General features: G+C 30.5%; 3 protein-coding genes across 3 annotated transcripts in view; 1 reads left to right on the top strand and 2 right to left on the bottom strand.

Moving 5' to 3' along the window:
• LOC125831174 (ethanolamine-phosphate cytidylyltransferase-like) overlaps positions 1-23,146 on the top strand; it is a 912,135-nt gene that overhangs the window by 385,833 nt on the left and 503,156 nt on the right. The window lies entirely within an intron of this gene.
• On the bottom strand, positions 4,286-9,722 carry LOC125831536 (uncharacterized). Its single transcript, XM_049510701.1, has 6 exons — positions 9,562-9,722; positions 8,008-8,174; positions 7,813-7,883; positions 5,596-5,804; positions 4,594-4,717; positions 4,286-4,463 (listed from the first exon to the last, which is right to left on the bottom strand). Coding segments are annotated over exons 1-5 (609 nt in total). The 3' UTR covers positions 4,286-4,463; positions 4,594-4,716.
• Positions 14,855-16,489, bottom strand: LOC125831534 (protein FAR1-RELATED SEQUENCE 5-like). Its single transcript, XM_049510700.1, has one exon. It carries the CDS (start codon positions 16,487-16,489, stop codon positions 14,855-14,857), a length of 1,635 nt encoding a protein of 544 aa, XP_049366657.1.

Here is a 23,146-nt window from a genome sequence, read left to right as displayed (position 1 = left end):
TATTGTCATTTTTACCATATTAAGAAAAAATAATTATTTTCTTCTATATTTTATCCTTTAGCATTAGTTATTTATTTCTAAAATTATTTTTCAAGATCTAATACAAAGAATTAAGTACTAATTAATAGGAATAATCTAGTAAAATACTATGTTGATTATTATTTTCTAATGTGTTTGTCAAGTCTAAATATGACAAGTAAAAGTGAACAAAGGGAGTATTTAATATTATATGATTCAATTTAAGTATTTTAGTTTATATTAGTTTGTCTCCAAAAAATTCCGTCTTTTTTTTTTCATATTGTAAGTTTTCTAATTATAATATTTTACATGGTAAATTTAAGACCACAAGATTTAAAAGACTATACACATCTTTTATTTGAGATCATAAAATTCAAATAACTTTTTTTATTTCTTAAACTTCGTGCCTAGTCAAACTTAAATTAGGACGGAGGGAGTATATTTTTACTATATGTTCAATTATTACTCTCTCTGTCCCTTTTTACTTTGTCCAATCTTAAATTTTTACTTATCCATTTTTACTTGTCTTTTTGACAAATAAAGAAAATACAATATTTTTTACTTATTATGCCCTCAATTTATTTAGAAAGTTTTTAAAAAAAGGTAGAACCTCTTTAATGAGTAAATTTATTTTGGAATTCTATAAATTAATAGAGGTAAAATGGTAAACTTGCTATGTCAATTATTATTTTCTTAATAGGTGTGTCAAGTCAAAAATTAGGGATTACAATGGGGCGGGGTGGATTTAAAGTTATGCGGGGCGGGGCGGGTTAAGTGGGTTTTTAAAAACTAATGCAGGGTGGGTTGCGGGTATATGTGATTTTATGTGGGTTCAAACTTAATTTTAAATTTTTACATGTTATAAGAGTGATAGAACATTATTTATTAAGATAATTTCTTTAAAGCTACTAAATTATTCAAGATAGTAAATGAAAATAATCTCATAAAAAAAAAACAATTTCTTACATGTTTCCCAAATGACCTCTACAAAATAAATTTTTAAGTCATTATCTATTAAATTAATACAACTTAATAAAAAAAATGAATTTATTTTATGAATTTTATTTTTTAGTATCAAACTTAACTAGAAAAAAAAACATATAAAAAATTATGCGGGGTAGGATGGGGCGGTTTGAAAGCAAAAAAAGGAAAAAATTGTTATGTGGGACGGAGCGGGACATATTAAAAATTTTGCGGGACATATTATAGTCAAACGCATGTCCTAAATAATTTTTTTCACTTTACTTGAAAATAAGTGTTTGGTCAACCCATGAAAATTTCAAATTTAAAAAATAACTTGTATTTAACATAAAAAAAAATAAAAAAATCAACCCACTATTCACTTTTAACTTGTATTTGAGCGATTCAAGCAAAAACATTATTTCAAATATTCTTTGCAAAATGTACAATCAAATATAACTCAATAAATTTTTCTAAAATATTAAAATCTTTGATATTTTGTATGATATTTTTCTATTTTTAATCAAATATTTTAGGATCGAGCCAAAAAAAATTGAATCTATCTTTAATAAGAAGCGTTTTATTTTCAAACCGAGGTCTTTAAGCATGAGTTCTAATTAGTGAAAACCAAAAACAAATATCAAACATTAAGGGAAAAAAATTAAGATTTGACAGAAATGAATAATCTACTTCTTTTTTTTACTTTATTTGATATATTCATGTAGTTTGATCAAAATAAAATATGTCATATATAAATATACTAGGCTAGGTATGAGATTGAGGCACATCAAATTCACAATTTCCTTAACCGATGTAAAATTGAACAGAAAATCAAGCGATAATCATTAATCCCAAAAGGTTAGCAGCTGAATTCCGATTACAATGAGTTAGGGTTCACAGATATATTCGCTAATCTCAGATACATTACGACGCTATCTCAATTCAAGCAAAAAAATCCATAGTTCTCGAAACTAAATGCTTAATCAAAACGAAATCTGGATGCGAGATTATTATAAAGCTAATTTATTTAAATGCTTCAAAAAAAAATGATGCGATAAATAGAACTTACTATTCAGCGATCGACGGGCGATGAAATTTGCCGGTGAAGGACCGGCGAGAATTGACCGAAATCTGAATCTGAATCTGAATCTTCGTGGGAGAATTAAAGAGACGTAAAGAAAGCGTTGAAATTTGAGAATGAAGAGAAATTGCTTTACCTTTGGTTGTTTTAATTATCTTTTCATTTATTTCACTTAATTTATTCTTATACTAGATATATGAGCACGGGCCCAATATATATTATTCTCTTTCTATTATTTTACGTGACACTTTTCAAATTTGAAGATTCAAATAAGTCTATTTTTTATCGTAAATTTTTATAGATTTTTTAAACATTTTGAATTATCAACTATTATGACTTACAATACTTTTTACGTAGTTTACAAATATATAAATTTCATTTCAAAAAAATTGAAGATTTCATGCGCAAATTTTCGATCAAACTTAAATTATTTGACTCCCGAAAAACGAAAAGTATCACATAAATTGAGATAGAGGGAGTATTGATTTTGTCCTAATATATGCGCTATGGATAAAAGCTAGAGAGCCAGCCGGATTTTTTAAATTTTTTTTTAACGAAATTGTTAATTATTGTCATTTATAGTATTGTCTTAGTTTTAAATAATATGTTATTCTCCTCGTCTCAATTTATCTCAAACATGTGATACATACGCAAGGTGCATGTCGGATCCTCAAAAGCAGAGCATTATTGAAGAATCCAATATAGGTGCAGGGTCCAAGCAACATAGCCATCCACCTTGCATGTTATATGAACTGTGAAATAGGCCAGCAAAGAGTTCCACTGATCAATGATCTCTGGCAGCAGAAAAGTTCCATTTTTTATCACATTCTTTTCCACTTTGGAAAAGTCAATCATTTACAGTCTGTTTCAAAGAGAGCAGAAGGGTGGGAGATATATAGGAGTACAAGTGAAAGGTTCTGCTAGATACCTATCCATGCCTGCTTTTTTAGCCCCTTTAAGGACTAAATGGACAAAATATATCTCTTTAACCCTTCGACTTGTTCCAAATAATAATGGAGGGAGGGACATAAACTAGTGAATTTCTTCCTCCTTTACCCTTAAGTAACTAAACACCTCATTAAAAGTCCACATCCAGCAGTTTGATGATTAAAAAGACAGGTATTTCTTCGTATTAATTTTGATAAAAGTCACCAACTGACTGATGTTTATCTCAAATAAATCTACCACGGTTACGGGTTAACACAAACTAGATATTAAACTATAACTTGTTGTGTAAGCGCACAAAAATCATATGGATAAGATTTAGGGGAAAGGTACAGGCTCTTCCAACGCCTAAATGACTTGACTGTCTGGCACACTGAACAGCATGGTTTTCAAGTAGCCAGCAGAACATGAGGTACTTACTATTCTTGTGTTGAACAATCCTCATTGATGTATTGCGTCAATACATAGGGGCAAATATACAAAAAGCAATAGGCAAACAATTGTTACAGGAGAAAGAAAATAATAGTCAATCTTTCAAATTAGCACTACGAGACATTCTTCATGACATACTAGGAGCTACTCACTCCGTTTCAATTCGTTTATCTAGTTTTCTATATAAAAGATAGTATTTTTTTTTCTTTTCCACCTCTAATGATTTTGGGTTTAATGAATAATGTGATGATATTTATTATGATTGAATTTATTTTAAAATGCTCAAGAAAAATATTAGAGGTTAATAATAGTATTTCTAATAGTTGCTGATGATGTAATTAATCACTTCTTAGTATAAAAATTGAGGTGAATTTCAAGACACAAGCTTGATGTAAGCCAGCCACCTTCAACTTCTGTTAGGTTCTCACTTCTCAGCATCAAATAAGACCTATAACCCATTCATAGCACACAAACTTAACTGTCTGCTTTCATTTTCACTTCTTTTTTTTCGTGTTTCATGATCTTACATCCTTACCTGCAAACCCCCCATCACCCAGCTCCGACTGGTCAACCCCGTCTCAGGGGAGAATACCATAGTTAACAATGCTCTCTATATGAGTCAAGACAGAAGCCTCCCAGAACACGAGTCACATTCAAATTAAAAAGGATTTCAATGTAGAATGACTTGTGTATACTAATAAACTACAAGAAAGACTCATATACTGTATAACTAAGCTGAGTCTCCAATTCCTTTTCCATTTTTCTCGCTGTTAACTTTTTCCGTGACAAGTATTACCTTACTTCTACTTTGGATATTATATGGTGCACAAGTGTAGATATTTTGCATGACATCATGTACCCATCCAGCTAGTTGTCTCTGAGATAACTATACCAATGGAGTCTCGGTGATTGGTGGAAAAATCTGAAGCCCCAGTCTTGATGTCCATCCTTTCCGCTGCCTATAGGCCTCAACTGCTTGCAATCGAAGTCTTTCTTTTGAAGCATCATGTGCATTATTCTTGAATGCCTTCATAATGAGAACACAAGTACGTTTTACCATATGAATATCAGTGTATACAAGGTCAATGTCATAAGCATAGGCAAAGTTCATGTCAATGGAGTGTGTATAAATACAGTATCCAACTATCCAGATGTACCTTTGGAACTGCAAGCTTAAGTGGAGCTTCAACTTCACCAAATTTTATTTCTTCACGGCCAGAAAAATCCATGTGTTCATCAGTATTGGCCTTTTTGTGTTTCTTCTTCATTTCTGCCAAACGCCTGCATACATCCAAATTAAAACCATTCGGTAACAACCTGTAGACAATGCAATGCCAGAAACCAGTCCCCCACCCCTCAGAACCAAAAAAACACTAAAAAAAAAAAAAAAGAAAAAAAATGAGAAATGAAACATGTCACAAAATGAGTAACGTATGTGAAATCCTTATTACATTTGCTTCAGCAAAGAAAGGTTAATTTGGGTGAATCCTTTTTCATTTGCTTACAACAGAAGTTGCTTGATTACCCAGATTGCTTATAAAATATGATATTGAAAGGAATACAGTGCGCACATACACAGACGGTAGAACAATGATCAACTACTTGTTGCGTCAAGGAGTAGAAAGTTATTTGGAAAAAAATACCTCAGCTGCTTCTCAGTAATAGGAGAAACAAGCAAATAATCTATTAAACTAGAGAAAACAGGTAATGGTGTTCAAAGGTTAGTCGCAAAATTAACACTGAATTTGATTCGAGTCAAAGTTGTCATAGAATAACCCCCAGCCTCAGCAAATCAACCCCCTTACTACCCAATGATCTTAGTCATTCTTTGATAGCATACATTATTAGTTAATGGCTCCTGGTCCAGGAACACTCCTAAGAACTTCAAGCTCCATAACCGTGACGTAGCGGATTTGCCTCCCTTGAATAGCCGGGATTAAAATGCATAACCTTTTCCCTCATGAAATAGAGTTGGTTTAGTTGTTCTCCTAAACAAGATATGTGGCATAAGCATTTAAGATTGACATAAAACAATGGCTCTGCCTCTACTTCAACTCTCACCTCTGATATTATAGAAAAGTACTTTTCAAGTAAAGGTTACTACTATCTCTAAGCCAGGAAAGTAAAAGAAGATTTTTTGCTGAGGCATCAGTTCTTACTATTTCTTTCGCTCCTTTCTCTTTGAACTAGTAATGCCCAGTTCAGCTGTATCAAACCGAAGGTCCTTCACTTCCTTTCTTTTTCTCTTTTTATTTCTCTTCTGATGTGCATTACTTTCTTCTGCTCCAACACCACTTAAACTGCTTTTGTCATCTTTCCGTTTGTTACCCACAGTTTTAGCTTGAACTTGATCTTCTGAATGTATTCTCTGTTCAGGGACACATATAAGTCCAAAGTTTGAACACCTAATATAATACACAGAATGCATTCACATAAAAAGGAGAAAACACAAAAAGCCATTGGAGGTCATAGTAGAACAAACAGAAGGGAAGGAGAGAGAACTCGAGTTCCTTTGCTTAATGATTCACAACAATATGTAAGTTACTCTAGACAAGAGAGAGCGGAAGTATACGAATCTATATTGACAAAGAGTCAAAGACCATAATTGGAACAACAAATAGTGAAAAGATCACTGGCATTGAAAAATGTGCAACAATAGCATACAGAAGCATTGACATTTGTTTAAGTCAAAATGGAGACTAACAGAAAATTCTTGAGATACTTCAAGTAAACTTTTATTTATTTATTGACAAGTTCAAAGTTAAAATTGAATTTATTTTGATTAACTTAAATATTCCATATATGTAACAGGGAACCCCCTACCCCACCCCATCCCACCCCGCAAACAAGACGTATAGAAAAGTAGGAAGCTTACATAAATATGATTCTTTTTTTTTGATAACCAAGAAATCCGTCTGTGACCCGCCCTTTGGACCAATCACAACCTTCTAAACTCGGTGGATAATGGGCCCGCCCTCTACCCTTTCCAATTAATTATTCCAGAGATATATAGAGATTGTATTTTGGTAAGTAAAAAACTTAGAAAATACGATTATACTCTTTGGTACATGTAATAGCTACATAAAACACTATTTTTCCTGCAGAAAGGGGCTGCAAAATCCGTCTAACATTCTATAGCTTATAGAAGAAGACAAGTGTTGAGAAAAGGAAAACTATAAGAGCGACAGAGTCTAACAAAGTTGCTAGGAAACCAAACTAGACTTAACTGGGATTGATTGAATTTGGTGTTTTCAAGCTTGACTGCTTACTTGAGCTGATCATAGATTAATAGACCTATCATGGTACACTTCCGAGCTTATGAAGTGTGTTAATCACAATAACTACACTTGCTCGAGGGATTGTGAATACATCATATATTCATCTGAAATGGCATGTTTTTCCTGGTATTTGTTAATATGCATATACCAAAGCTATAACATGAGCGCCCCCACCCCTTTACTACAGTAACCTTAGATCCGGCTATAGCCAAACTTTTCTGTTCACCCCAACATTCCCCACTTGTCTGATTGTTGCTGAGCAAGAACACTCAATCACTGAGCTATTACGCACTATTTCAAGAGTTGCTTCTTCTAGGCAAACCTCCTAGCTGCAGTGGCGGAGCCATATGTATTCAAGGAGTGTCAATTGATACTATTTCGTTGGAAAATTATACTGTGTAGTTTGGTAAAAAGTTCTTTTATATATATACTATACATCAACGCCCTTTGGCTTCTTTACTACTTTATATTTTGACACTCCTTAGTAAAACTCCTGGCCCCACCACTATCTAGCTGTCTCTGCACCCCTGTCTCATTTATCACTGGATGGTCGATAAGAATCCACTTAATCATATTACTAGTATTGGACTATTACATTTCTCTCCAAACAAAAAAATTCAAAAAAAAAGCTTCATATTCATAAATTGGACTATTACTTGTATAAATACCATTACAACCTAAATCAGTAAAAGAGTGGAATTTATCTTTTATTAACTATAGGTTCCCAAACTCATGCAATTCCTGCACTGCCTACAACTAGTAGACTAAATAATTCCGGGAACACTGTACCTTACCTTATGGAGGTAGGGAGGCTGCTTCGTAAAGAATGTCCGCTCAAGTGAAGCAAATCAAAGTAGTAATGGAAAAGGAAAAAACGACAATGAAGAAAACATGACAACTAGTCGGAAGAAAACACAACAACTAGTCGGAAGCACTGCAGAACATTCATTCATTAAAGGTACCATAACATTAACAACACAGTGCGATTACCTAAACATAGTAAACAACATATAGATAGCATATACCAATAGCCACTAACTACCTGAATAAGGCTAAAATAAGAACTACAAAGTCCCAACTTTCAATATGCAATTTTACCTTCCCATTACCACTACCACCACTATCTCCTTTCTTCCTGTCTGCATTATCCAATGAACCTTTCCCATCCCCTAAAACAATAAATAAGAAAACCCCACTTCGTAAGAAACATTGAAAACTAAGAAAAACAATTACTTTCCACCAAAATTCCATGTACTAAATCAATTCACAACCAAGCACATACAAGACATGTACCTGAAAAGGCCATAATTTGACGGAGCTCAGAGGGAATGGCATCAATAGAAGAGGTGTTGGGTGGGGGAGCAAGTCTAGTAGTGCCTCCATGAGCTGCTCTGTAATTCCTCTCTTCTCTTCTTCCCTTTACCTCCCATTTTTGCTTCTTCTTCTTCTCTGTGTCGACACTGTAATTCGTTAAACCCTAGCACTTACAACGTTGAAGCAGGAGGCATTAAATACAAATAGGTTCTCTTATTCTTTAAAAAAGGTTAAATTGGACATACAAGTTTTTATGATTACAATTAAACCCTAGATAGTATAGACGGAGAGTTTTTCTCATCCTTACGAGTCGTTTGGTGTGAAGTATAAAATATAAATGAGTCAAACTAGCTAGGGGTTAATTAAATTTTTTTTGAACTTATTTCTAACAAACACATTATTCCTAAATTTAAAGCTAAGCGTCAACACTAGATGGACACAAATTGATCTTGTAAGAAAATCAATTTTGTCATCAATAGGATCAACTAGTGTTGGTACTTATGCTTAACAAACACATTATTCCTAAATTATAGTTTAATATCAACACTAGATGGACACAAATCGATCTTGCAAGAAAATCAATTTTGTCATCAATAGGATCAACTAGTGTTGGTATTTATGCTTAACAAACACATTATTCCTAAATTAAAGCTTAGTATCAACACTAGATGGACACAAATTGATCTTGCAAAAATATCAATTTTGTCATTAATAGGATCAACTAGTGTTGGTACTTATGCTAAACAAACACATTATAGAAAACAACTGTACTTGAACTTTAGAAATTTAGAAACACCAAACCTTATCTTCTACTTTGATGAAAGAAGCAGTATAGTCTTGTATCAACTTTTTTAGATGTTGAGCTTCCTCAGTTGCCTAGCACGAAAAGAAACAATTTAAAATTTCTTCCGTGGTCGTTATAGAGAGATTTCAGTCATTATTAACAGTTGACAATTAGTAAACAAGTTTGTGTTGTTTTTTCTTTTTCTTGATAATTCAAAATAGGTTACTCCTATTTTCAATTGATCAATGTTGATTGGATTTATTTTCATCGTTTTGCTGTTACAGATTTCTTATTTGTGCATATTTAAAGAAAGCTAGACCACCATTTCTTGACAGAAATCCAACCAAAAGCTACAAGAACAGCACAAAAGAGAGCTGGACTACCAATTCCAAAGCCCAACCCAAGACTCTTATTATGATGTTTATGGCCAGAATCTTAAATAATCGGAGGCTTTACAATCACAGTATTATCAGAAACATTATGAGGATGCCTCACAGGGCCAAATCCATAAGTTCGAAAACTCCAATTCTCAATACTATGCAATTCAGTACTTCCCTCAGTAGAAGCAGCAAACCCCACATACATTAACTCTTTTAGATAATCAGACAAGTTGATATCAACAATCAAGATTGGTTTTTTAGGCTTGAAACAAGTCAATGCATAAATTGGAGTTTTTTTTTTTTTTGTTTTAGTGATATTCCTAAACATTTTCAAATTGTTGATGAGCAAATGGAAAATTTAAAACTTACCAAGATTGCTGCTGCTGCTGCCGCCCTCTGCTGCTGCTGAGATGGCGCCGGTCGGTGATGGGTGTGGGTGGGGGTGGGCGCCGGTCGGGAATGGGTCGGGGATGGTGGGCGTGAGAGAGGATTGAGAGAGCTGACTGACTTTTGGGCTTTGAGATTATCATTCTTTTTTAAAAGAAGTGTTAGTTTACTAAATAATTATCTATATTGAAAATATTTAATAAAAATCGATATCGTGAAGTTGATATTATTTAAATAAATAATAATTTAAGTATACTGATTTCTTAAGGTCGATTTTATTAATTAAAATTACACACACATATATATATAGTATCAATTAAGAATTCAAAAATGTGTGAAATGCAGTTGATAATTATCAAATTTAATATATAAATCTCCTTAAATTGATCATCGATATTTCTTTAATTGATAATGTATTTCATATCTGAATCATTAATATATAAGACTTGATTTGTTAAACTACTCAACGAGTATATAATCAACGTATTTCATACTCCGATGGATTATCATTTACATGTCATTATATTGCCTACAATATGATCACTACACTTGACATCCATTCAAGATCGAACTAAAAATCTTAATAGAACTTGCTTTGTACAGTACTTTACGATGCTCTATTGTCTATTTCATAAAACGAGATAAGACATTGAAGGTTATACGTATAAATAATTAAACAATTAATTATAAATATAAAACTTAATTAATTATTATCATGACATTTCTACAAGTATCATCTCGCATTTCATATTCGGATGGATTATATGTTAGCTTTCACCTCTACATCATTACATGAGGTATTGAATTTATTATTTGACGACTGACTGATAGAATTTGTACATTACTCTAGAAATATAAGTATAATTATCTCCTGATTCATATTAACGTAGTTTCATACTCTAAATATGAATTATTGATGTTTTTTTGTTTATTCCACGAATTTTAACTTTTTATTTATAAAAGTATACAAAATTGTTACACTTTTGAAACAATTAGTTGTAGGTGTAAAATGAAAATTTAGTACTATGCACAATAGCAAAATTATGATTAATAGGAATATTTTAAATAAACCGACATTCGCATGTCGCTTTTACTAAAAGCAATTAGATTAAATAAAAAATACCGACCTTATGAGGTCGGTATCACATTAAATTTTAAGATAAATAAAAGTAATCATGTTAATTAAATAATACTGACATCGGGAAGTCGATATTTTATATTAATTTATTTTTTAACTTATATAAAAAGGTCATCCAGAGAACGATCTATTTAAAGTTAATTGCAAATATTAATTTATCAATTTTCAGAAAGTCGCTATATATATATATTTTTTATATTATTTTTTAATGAAAATTAATTTAATTACATACTATTTAATTTTACCGACTTTCGGAAGTCGGTAGTATAATTTTTTTTGTTTTTTATTTTACACAAAACCGTCATCTGGAGGACGATTTCAATAAAATTAATTCAAAATAATTCTCGATGTTATTTTTAAATTTAATTGAGAAAAATAAAATATTATTATTTATTTATTTATTTAATACCGACATCAAGAGGTCAGTTTTTATTGTAATTCATTTTTCTGGGGAAAATCCCTACCTCCAGAGGTCGGTATTTGATTTTCCCGCTTTATTTTGCATAAAAACCAACTCATTGTAGTCGGTTTTCTAAAGTTTTTTTATTTTTTATTCTTTTTAACAATACCGACCTTCGGAGGTGGGAAATTACCGACTTTCATTTGAGGTCGATAATTTTTAGGTCGGTATTCACTTTTTTTTTAGTAGTGAAAGGGAGTAGGACATATACGTTTTACTATAAAAAAAAATTCATTTTATTTAAAAAGAAGTGTTCGGTCAAACCCATGAAAATTTCAAATTGAAAAAATAACTTATATTTAACATAAAAAAAAATAAAAAAAATCAACCACTATTCACTTTTAACTTGTATTTGAGTAATTCAAGCAAAAACATTATTTCAAATATTCTTTGCAAAATGTACAATCAAATATAACTCAATAAATTCCAAATAATTTTTTTCTAAAATATTAAAATCTTTGATATTTCATATGATATTTTTCTATTTTTAATCAAATATTTTAGAATCGATAAAAAAAAATTGAATCTATCTTTAATAAAAAGCGTTTTATTTTCAAACTGAAGTCTTTAGGCATGAATTCTAATTAGTGAAACCCATAAACAAATATCAAACATTAAGGAAAAAAAAATAAGATTTGACAATGAATAATCTACTTCTTTTTTACTTTATTTGATACATTCCCGTAGTTTGATCAAAGTAAAATATTATATATATATATGGCGCTTGCGCCAGCGCGGGCCCAACATATGTTAATTTCCTTTATCAAAATTTATGTTACGCAAATGGAATCAATAGTCAAATAAATTTTTTGTATGTGTTTTTTTTTAAAATATTTTAAATTATTAATTTACAGTGATTTATAGTACCTTTTATGTCATTTTCAAATAATATATATCACTTCTTTTGTTCCATTTTATGTGACACAAGTGATTTTAGGAAAGTCAACGAAATTTCTTATATGATTCTCACATATTTTTAGTTGTTATTTTACGGTGATTTGTAGTACTTTTTTACGTTATTTTCAAACAATATATGTGGCACAAATAAATTTTGAGAGTCAATTATATGATTTTTTAATATTTTAAGTTATTAATTATTATGATATATAGTACTTTTTACATCATTTTAAAATAATATATGTTACTCTTTTGTCTCAATATACAGAGTTGAATAAATATTTAGTACTAATAGACAATGTTAAAAAACCTTGAATTTTATTAGTTAATAGAACTTTAAAAAAATAAAAATAACTATAAATACGGAACATTAATGTGATGAGACTTGTGGGGTCCGCATAAGTACATCAATGGTAACTTTTCTTTTGCCTTTTTAGGCATTGAAAATGGCTCAATTATTCAATGTATTTACCAAAGTCTATCACTGGGTTTATTGTATAGGTGGAAAAGAAGGGGTAAATGAGAGTTTGAAAAAGTACTGCAACCAAATGCATTACCAATACAAACACATGATAGGAATTAAAGAAAAGGAAAAATCCTTTAGGCCAAGATAATTTGGTCAAAATTTGACCAGAATGATATTTTAGCCATATTATTTTTTCTTTTTAAATATTTTACCCTTTTAACTTTAACACATTTTAAGTAAAAAATGAAAAAAAGATCAATTTATTTTAAAATAAAAAATATTATAATTTTTTAAATTTTCTAGCATTTCCCTTAAAAAATATTTTTCAACCACACCATTTTCAAAGTACTAGAATTATATAGTAATTACAAAATTGTCCTAAAATGAAATGTTAATTCCAAGAAGCACACATGTTGTCCGACAGGTGTGTGCTTTTTCACACTTATATATAATAGAATAGAATAAATTGTCCTAAAATGAAATGTTAATTCCATAAAGCACACATGTTGTCTAACAGGTGTGTGCTTCTTCACACTTATATACTAGACTTATATGGTAATTACTAAATTGTCCTAAAATGAAATGTTAATTCCAAGAAGCACACATGTTGTCCAATAGATGTGTGCTTTTTCACACTTATATATAGAATAAAAATTGTCCCAAAATAAAATGTTAATTCCAAAAAGCACACATGTTGTCCAACATGTGTGTGCTGCTTCACACTTATATATACTCCAAGTAGAATAAAACAAAAATCCTTTTGGCCAGAATAGTAAAAGGACATGTTCACACTATAAACTAGTTTTATTTTGGACAATTTTACCCTTTTAGCTTGAAAATTGAATACATTCTTGGGATCTCTATAATCTTCCATTATGTTTCCAATGTATTGAAAATAATTAATGACATTAATGATGATTCCATAGTCAATTATGAAAGAAGACTACAAATTTCAACAAAAAAAATATTAAGTGATCTCATGCAACCTATATAAAAAAAATGTTTTCAAATTATGTTTTACAAAAAAACAATAATAATTGTTACATCAGTAGTAAAAAAAAATAAAAAATTCTGAATTACATTGTATTCTTGTTGATTGTATTAGAATAAGAAAAATTTCACGTTATATTACACATTTTATTCTTATTGATTGTATATTATTATAAAAAAATTTACCTAACTAATATTACAACAGATTATGGCCAAAAGATTAGTGTTAACTAAATTTACTTAACATTAATTTTTTTATTCAAATATAGTAGTTTAAAAAATAGTTAATTGGAATTTTTAGGTCATTTTAGTAACAAATATAATAATGATTCATAATTATCAAATCAACGTAATATAGGGGACAAAATTTGTATGATTGATACTATTAATGTTTGACTCTCTTTGATTCGACATATATGAACTTTACACATGATTTCTATAATTATCGATATTTACTGGGTCTAATATCTTTTGAGTTGTGGTTATCTCAATATTTTACAAATTACATTTAAAAATTATTTAAATATATTGTTTAATTTCATTTAAACATAATAATTAAAAAAATTACTTAATTGGACGTCATTTTAGTAACAAATATAAGTAATGATTCACAATTTATCAAATCAACATAATATAGGAAATAAGACTGGTAGGATCAATACTATTAATGTCTAACTCTCTTTGGCTTGACATGTATGAGCTATACGCATGATTTCTATAACTATTGACATTTTCTCTTTTGGTTCGACATGTATGAGCTATACGCATGATTTCTATAACTATTGACATTTTCTCTTTGGTTCGACATGTATGAGCTATACACATGATTTCTATAACTATTGACATTTACCAGATCTAATGTGTTTTGAGTTGTCGTTATCTCAATATTTTAAAAATTATTAATGTCTAACTCTCTTTGGTTCGACATATATGAACTATATGCACGATTTCTATAATTATTGACATTTACCAGGTCTAATGTGTTTTGAGTTGTCATTATTGTACAAATTACATTTAAAATTTATTTATTTATATAGCTTAATTTTATTTAAACATAATAATTAAGCAAATTACATAGTTGGAGGTCAATTTAGTAACAAGCATAAGTAATGATTCAGAATTTATCAAATCGATATAATATAGGAGATAAAACTTATATAATTAAAAGTATATATCTGACTCTCTTTGATTCGACACATATGAACTATATGCATGATTTCTATAACTTTTGACATTTACCAAGTCTAATGATGAATTTTTCAACATCGAGGATAACTTCATGATCGGCAGGGGTGCTGACTTCACAATGATACAATTTTCTTAATTATGACTTGAAAAATTCATATATCGTGCGAGTGTAACATTGAATTACATGTTCCTCCCACTTGAACAATGACTCACTTATAATATGAAATCCCTTGGACCGATATTCTGCTTCCAACTCTTTCTCATGCGTAGCTCTTATAGCTAACTCATATTGGTGTACACATAGCTTCAAGGTGCTTTGATGGGAGATGAATCCATCAAAAAATGCATGCATTCCCTCACTTCTTTGTGTAGATAACATACCATCACAAAAGAATACATCAAGATACGCAGGAACCCATTTCTCCTTCTCAATATAAAGCTTGTTGAACCAATCCCTTGTTTGCAAATCATACTTTGCAATATATTCTGCCCATCTTATCTCAAAGTTTTCAACACTAATACTATCAAGGATCATGTACTTGAATTCTCCACGTGCAATTTTAGAATTGGGAAGCCACTTAAGTAAAGCGGCAACTTTGAGAATATATATATGCCAAATACAATATCTATGTACAATATGTGGCATCACTTCCGCAATGGCTGGCTTAATGCTCAGGCACTGATCAGTTATGATAGCATTTGGGTGAACATTTCCCATAGCCTCAGGCCAAGTTCTAAAAATCAATTTGTAACTAACGATATCTTCATGAGACATGAGAGCACATCCTAGTAGTATCAATTGTCTATGGTGATTGATGCCATCAAATGAAGCACATGGCATACTGTAGCGATTCACAAGATACGTCGTATCAAAGCATATCGCATCATGGAAGTGCTCATAAGCAGCCTTACAATGTGAATGCACCCGTACCACATTTTGTAGCCTTCCACTATTATCAATGTCTATTGAATAGAAAAACTCCCTATCTTTTATCTGCATTTCATGAAAAAAGTAAAGCAATGACTGCGCATCCCCTTCTTGCTTTTCAAAATTCCTACTATTCAAAATAAAATTCCTACAATCCTTTGGAGTGCAACCCAAATTTTGTGGTCCACCGCGTTGAACCTCAACAAGCCTAATGTTCTTGGAGGGTCTAATTCCAGATCGATCGTGAGCTACAAGATCCCTTTTCAAAGATTGACTAATCGACCTGTGACCAGCCATTAACCGAGCTATGGCAGGAAGCAATTCATGATTGTGCTCATTAAAAACTTTAGAGACAAGCCAAAAACCATAGCTATCAACAATGGCAGTGATCCTAGCTTTACAATTGTTACTCTTTGTGGTATACTTAACTTTGCGATTTCTAGCTCGATCACAACAATAAGTTAAATACTTTGTAGTGTCACCAACTATCTTTTTGGAATTTCTTTTCACAATAGAAAATCCTTTCAATCGTGCATGCTCTTTGTACAATGCAAACAAATAATTTTCATCTTTAAATTGCATTCCGGAAATTGGACCAACACTCGCATCCTCTTTGGTGAAAGTATCATATGGTTCACCATTAACATCGCACTCTTCCAATTCATCTCCTAAAATGTGTTCCTCATTGTTCTCAACTTCTTCATCGTCCTCATCTAGACGTACATCATTGTTCAAACTATAGTATGAATCATCATCGACCCATTCATTTTCGTTCATCAAACTATCGTCTGATGCCATCCCTAAAGATCTGTGCAATTCCTCCCTAACTTCAGTTGTATTCATATTTTTTTGGAGAAGTGATCGAGTAGAGAAGAATAGGAAAAAGAATTAGCAGGATTCCCTTAGCAGTACTAATGCTACGTAAGAATAAGAATACGTTGTATTAGTTGGAATGAAGAAAAAGTAGTGTCCCAATGCGACTTTTCATATTCTAAGCCTAAGAATCTGTGTTCTAATTGAATTGTAATTTTAGGAAATGACAAACACTTTTATACATTTTTCCTTTATTTTAAACTAAAAGGTTAGTATAGTCTTTGTACGTTTCTGGCCAAATTCTGGCCACATTTTTCTGGCTGTTTAGCAGCTCTCTAGAATGAAGTAGAATAAATGAAAAGGTCCAAGTTTCAATAAAGTACAAAAAGGTTTTGATTATTCCATTACAAGAAGAAGCAGGTTCCATGAAAACGACATGTCCAAAATATACTACATGTCTATTGTCTTGTATTTAAATAATTTTTTTAATATGCTGCGTACGCTATCTATTTTATAATTTGATTAATTTAATTAGATTAACGTCAATAAATTTTATTTGAGAGTAAAGTATTTTCTATTAAAAATAATTTGTCGTTATGACTAAAACTCGTAATCTTTTAATAAGAATGAATAAACACTTACTATTTTAATTTACCACAAATATTGATACTTTGTATTTTCTGTTATCAATTAATTAGAGATAAAAATTCGGAATGGCTCTTGAAGACAAATAAGAGAAAAATAAAAAGAAAAAAATGAGTAGCAGCCAAGATCAAGAAATTTTGGCTTTTAAAGACTTGTCCTAGACCCATATTAAGTCCAATAAATTTTAGGTCTGTCATTTTTTTCCCCATAGGTAAGCTAGCTAATTTTGTGGTTGAAGTTATTGTAAATCCTGTTCACAAGCATAACAAGGAGATAGCCTTAGAAACATAATCAATTGTTTTATGACTTGCAATTGTGTAATATTTTTTATGAACACATGTTTGATGTAACTTGTGATGGGATGAGCATCTAGAGGGAACTCGATATTTAGTTAAGTAATCTTCTTGCTTTTGTTCACCCAGTTGTTGACGTGTGTTGACATCCAATTTTAACCCTCCATGATGCAAATTAATCATCGAGCTTCTCCAATTTCAACGATTTAAAGTAATTAATTTTATAAAATTCAAAATATTTTCAAGTTATTTTAAAAGTAATTTTGCCATTTTAAATAATTTTGTTACATTTAAATATTAACTATGTATATTTTAAAAATGCGTATATAATCAGTATATTTTATGGAAATGCAAAAGTCGTCTCAATAAGTTTTACTTTTGCTTAAGTATTTGGTTAATTAGTTTAATTGTTAGTTCGTAATTTTAAATTAAGTAGCTTGTAATTAAATTAATTATTTTATAATCATGTTAATTATTTAGGCGAATACATACTACGAAATACATTTAAAGAAACCAGACGAGATAACTAATTCTAGTCTAAGTTTTATTCTTCCATTTTGCTTGCCATAAGTTCGTTTGAGGACGAGATTCAATCCAAGTCTCTGGTTTGCAGTTCGTATTCGTGATTGTGTGGTAGAAGTTACTGCTCTCTAAGCTCGTCACTGTTCCTGTTGCTGCTCGTCAAGAGGTAAACAACTCGTGACTCTTTTATTCGTTTCGAATTTAATATGTCGGTTTGGAGTTCTTCTCTTTGTCAATTATGGTGTGAACCTATATGATATGTTTGAGTCTTAGTCGTTCTCTGTTGGGTTTTAAAAGGTGTGAATGAAAAATGAAGAGTTGTGACTTTTATGAAGAGTTGCGACTTTTATGAAAAGTTGTGACTTTTATAAAAAGTTGTGACTTTTATTAAAGGTTGTGACCTTTTCGAAAGATTGTGACTTTTCCAAAGGTTTGTGGCCTTTCACACTACCCTTTGTTTTTCTATAAATTGAGGAATTTCCTCTCATTTTAAAAAAAATGATTTTTTCTGGACTTCTTCTACTGCTACTAAATCTAGTATTCTAAGTGTACTTTATTGTCGTTGAGTGGTTCGCTGACACTGTCATACCCCAAGCCTACACCCTGAACGTGACTGACACTCGTTTATTAGTATTGCATGTGGAACCTGCCCTCGAGTTCTCATGGACTCATCCTCTTCCTTTGCATTTCGAAAAGTGGCCACGAAGGCCCAAAAAATCCTTTTTCGAGTCAACCAGCCATAAAAATCGTAGAACAGGTTTCAGAAGCCCGTATACATGCTGTATAGACTAAGAAATATAGGAATTGGAGCCGATATACAAGGATATACATCAATATACCCTAAGTGTATATGTTTGCATAATTGCGCTCCATAACAAACTTTATGTTTGCTATGGCTATTAATATGCATATTTCGCTATACATATACAAAAAAAGCAATTGTATAATCTATTTTGGTATACATATACAAAAGAATTAATTGTATAATCTGTGTTTGTATAAAGCGAGAAAGACCAAAGAAAACTGGGCAGGGGAAGCTTTGTATTTGTATAATCATAAGTGTTTAGGACGAAAATATATGTATTTGTATATACAATTTTCTCTCGCTTTATACAAATACAAACGCAATGTTTACATTTGTGTTTGTATAAAGTGAGAGAGGCGAGTGAGAGTGGTGAGCGAGATCTGGGAGAGGGGAACGAAAATATATGTATATATACAATTTTATCTCGCTTTATACAAACACATTTTATACATTTGTGTTTGTATAAGAGCGAGAGAGGCGATGGAGAGACTGGAAATCGAGAAACCTAGGGAGAGAGGCGAATGACAACAGTTTGCTACGGTTACAATTAAATCAAACTGTGGTTATGACATTTAAATTGAATTAATAATTTGCTATTATATACAATTTTTCCTTGTATTTGTTACTTTGGGCCTATGCCCCCTTTTACCTTAGGGAAAATTTTCAAAACAACAATATTTTATTTTTTAGTGGGATTCCTTAGCAACAGTTTCATTTTTTATTAAAAATGTCATTATTTTAGTTTGTTAATGGATTAGTTATGTATTTATTTTATTTTGATTAATTTGAAAGAATACAAACATTAATAACAGAAAAGAGAAAATCATGGAACGAAAAAATTCAAAAAAGGTAAAAAAAGGTTTTAAATACAAATCAGTTACCTTTTGAAAAAATTATAAATCTCCTTCTTTCTGTCGAGGCTTTTTTTTCTTTCTTCTTAAGAACATCAATTTTTTTTTAAAAATAATTTAGTTTATCTTCCGAATCATTCATCTTATAACTTTCAAAGATTCTTCAAGTTGAATACGACATATTTTTTGAAACGATTTTTTTAAAAATTGATGACTATAAATTTGTCGCATCCAGTGAACAATCGAAAAATAATCAGGTATTTTTTTCAAATTTTTTTCTTGTTTGGATAAAATATTCGCATATGTCGAGTATAAATTGTTGTTTTTTTCCTGATTAAATCAGTGAAATCTTTGTATGTATTGAGATTTATAGCTTTTTACGGATGTTTTGTAATATAGAGATACAAGCATAACAATTATGGACACCGTACAACTATGGAGTAAAAAACATCAACTAATTAGTGGTTGTATACAGATTTTTGTTGACTTGTAGTGATTGTTGGATACAATTAAGTATCAGATACAATTAAGTTGTATTCAAACTAAAATGTATTTATATTCCAGTTTGTTATATTATTATTATTTCACTGAAAATATTGTTTTCGAAAAACATAGAATAAGTTGTACTAAAATAATTGTATTTATATTACAATATCCAGTTTTGTTATTTTATTAGTATTTCACTTTTAAATTGTGGTAACTATTTTTCTAGCTCAGTTTGTATTCCAAAAATAATTATGTATTTCAAACGCAAAATGAATACAAATAAGTTTGTATCCTTTTTCTTAATTCGTATTTATATGTAATGATTAGATTATATTGGGATACAATCATCAACATTTTTGTAATAAATAAAAGAAAAATATATTTGGCAGTTATGTAATACAATTTTGATCACTCGGATACAATTTTTAGTTTTCACTATGAAAGTAAAATATCAGTTTTAAGTTTTAATTTGAATGGTAAAGTGAGCACATAAAATACAAAAGTTGTTGGTATACAATTATGATGAAAACATAATAAAAAAAGAAAGTTTCAATTTTGGAGAACACCGATTATATAGAAGTTTGAGTTGGGAATTCTTCTTCCAAAGTTGTTTGTCAACGAAATTTTAATAATTTGTATTTCATTTGGCATACTTATTAGAATGAATACAAACTAATAAAGAAATATAAATGTCATTATACAAACCCAAACATGAAAATCATAATGAATACAAATACACATATATATTGGAATGAATACAATTTAGGAAAGGATATAAAATTCTGAAAAAAATACATTAAGCTGTGAAAAAAATAAATGAATACAAATATGATTCTTCAAGAACTACATATCAATTTAACATACAATTTAGCATCCATATTGAAATGAATCTCGTATTGTACATAGCATCTGCCTCAACTGCAATAGCCGATTCAATCCAATGCCACAAAGTTCTATTGAAAGCAACTGCAGTAAGAATAACTCGGGGGAAACTTGTGGCATCTTTAATGGGGCCATTGATCCCAGATCCCTTAATGCCAATACCATGAAGAGATTCTAACCACCATTCATATGTTAGTAATCACGTCTTGGAGGAATTTCTGAAATATTAAAACGAAATTAGAAAAAAATTGTTTATACGACTAAAAATATGAAATACATAAATATTAGATGAATATGTAAACAAACTTGAATAAAAATACAAAAATTAACTGAAAATCCGTAATATGTACAATTCTAAATAAAATCATAGACGGTGATATTGAAAACAAATCAAAAGAAATCTAAATAACTAATCGATATTACCTTTACCAAATTCAAAATTTCTTGAATTAATCTCTAGATTTTGTTTACCAACCGATTAATCCCTTGAATTAATCCACCAATTTTGTTGAAGAATTGAGCTTTGAATACCTTGTGTTTCAATGTGAGCAAAAAACTTGAAGAAAGAGAATCTAAGAACGTGAAAATTGGGGGAAAACAAAAACTTTAATTGCGAAACGTGAAAGGTGGGAAACGTCTAAGATGTGGGAAGATATTAATGGATAGTTTTGTATTTGTTTTTTATTTTTAATCTGTTATTGGTTAGAATTTGATCCAATTATTGACTCTTTTGATTAATAAAAGGAAATATAAATAATAAAATGTGAATACAAATTATTTTTGAAAATATTGACATTCTGTCATTTTAAATAAATATTTTAAAGTGTTGTTGTTTTGACTAAATATGTTAGGTATTATGACTATATAGCTAATTTTCCCTTTACTGCTTGTACAAGATTTCAACCGAAATCCCCTAAAATCTGGATGACAAGATCAAGGTGGGGGGCTATGGCAGAGAAAGCCGTGGGAGCTGTTGCTTGTTGACGCGTGAGGGAGAAGGAGAACGTTAATTATTATTATTATCTTGCTAGTCTTGGACATGTGAAGATTGGGCCTAGAGCCCAATAAATAATCAGGATTGAGGCCCATTTCAAATTTTCAGCAAGATCTTTAGTTTAGGACAGGAAAAGTGGGTAAAAGACCCAAAAAATGAAATTAGGCCCAAGTACTGGCCCAGGCGGACATAAACAAGATTTGACCCCAAATTTCTTTCTTTCTTTTTATTGTTTTATATTTGTTAAATTTTTTTTTATTTGCTATTAATTTTAAGGTTCCAAATTTTAATTCCCCAAATGATAACCATTCCGAATTAATTTTCTAAATTAAGTAAGAACTTATTTTTCTACTTGGCTTTAGAATATTTAGAATATTTACTTAAATAATATCCTTATAATATTTCCCTCTCCCCTAAAAACTGATTTTAAGTCTCATGTTTGTTTCCTCAATTTATTCAAGTATGCTTATCTCTTTTAAATAATTAGCCATATATGTTAGTTACGGGATAACCGCAAGTTAGCAGATGTTTTAGGTTCTTTCAAAACCACCCTTAAGCATTAATATGAACCCCGAACCCCCTTTATATTATTTTCAATTGATTTAATGTCTTAATCTTTTGGAAAAAAAAATTTAGTTTTCTTGATTTTCCTTGAAAAATTAAGTGGCGACTCTAAAACCCATTTTTAAAAATAAAACAACGTGAAGGAAGATATCCACAAGAGCATTTGTATTATGGCCGAATTAGTTGGGCATTGCACTGCCAGAGATGCTGATCAATAAGGCTGAGATGTCACATGTCTGAATGTTCTTGACCAACTAGTTGAGTCTATTATGTACTAATTGACACAAGATACACGTAAAACGAACAAAATGCACATACGACACACGAGATGTTCACGTGATGCACGCTGATACTATTTTTATCTAATATACTTGAGAAATTACTTTAAGAATTAACTTTTGGCCACCAACTCTATTACGTGCATTTTGTGCATCACTTGTGTATCTCGTGCGTTATATGCATGCAATTCATGTGTTACATGTGCATTTGTACGTCACACATATATTTCATGCATCACACGTATATCTAGTACAACATATGTGTATCTCGTGCGTCCAATATGACTTATTACTTCAATCAACATGATATGAGTTTTTGAAGTAATTTTTAACATTCTTATACGCACACTTCAATTAAATTTATTGA

Source organism: Solanum verrucosum, unplaced genomic scaffold (genome assembly GCF_900185275.1).
Source record: "Solanum verrucosum unplaced genomic scaffold, falcon-dt-bn FXZP01000049.1, whole genome shotgun sequence".
Taxonomy (NCBI): Eukaryota; Viridiplantae; Streptophyta; class Magnoliopsida; order Solanales; family Solanaceae; genus Solanum; species Solanum verrucosum.
Note: the sequence above shows the minus strand (reverse complement) of the source record. Positions and strands in the feature narration are given on the sequence as shown.

Excerpts from the sequence above, each read along its gene's own strand:
- LOC125831536 (XM_049510701.1), bottom strand. The coding sequence starts at position 9,722 with ATGATAATCTCAAAGCCCAAAAGTCAGTCAGCTCTCTCAATCCTCTCT. Across the intron at positions 8,175-9,561 it reads CAGCAGCAGCAGCAATCTTG|TGTCGACACAGAGAAGAAGA; the intron begins GTAAGTTTTAAA and ends AACGAATTACAG. Across the intron at positions 5,805-7,812 it reads GTGGTAGTGGTAATGGGAAG|AGAATACATTCAGAAGATCA; the intron begins GTAAAATTGCAT and ends GTCCCTGAACAG.
- LOC125831534 (XM_049510700.1), bottom strand. The coding sequence starts at position 16,489 with ATGAATACAACTGAAGTTAGGGAGGAATTGCACAGATCTTTAGGGATG.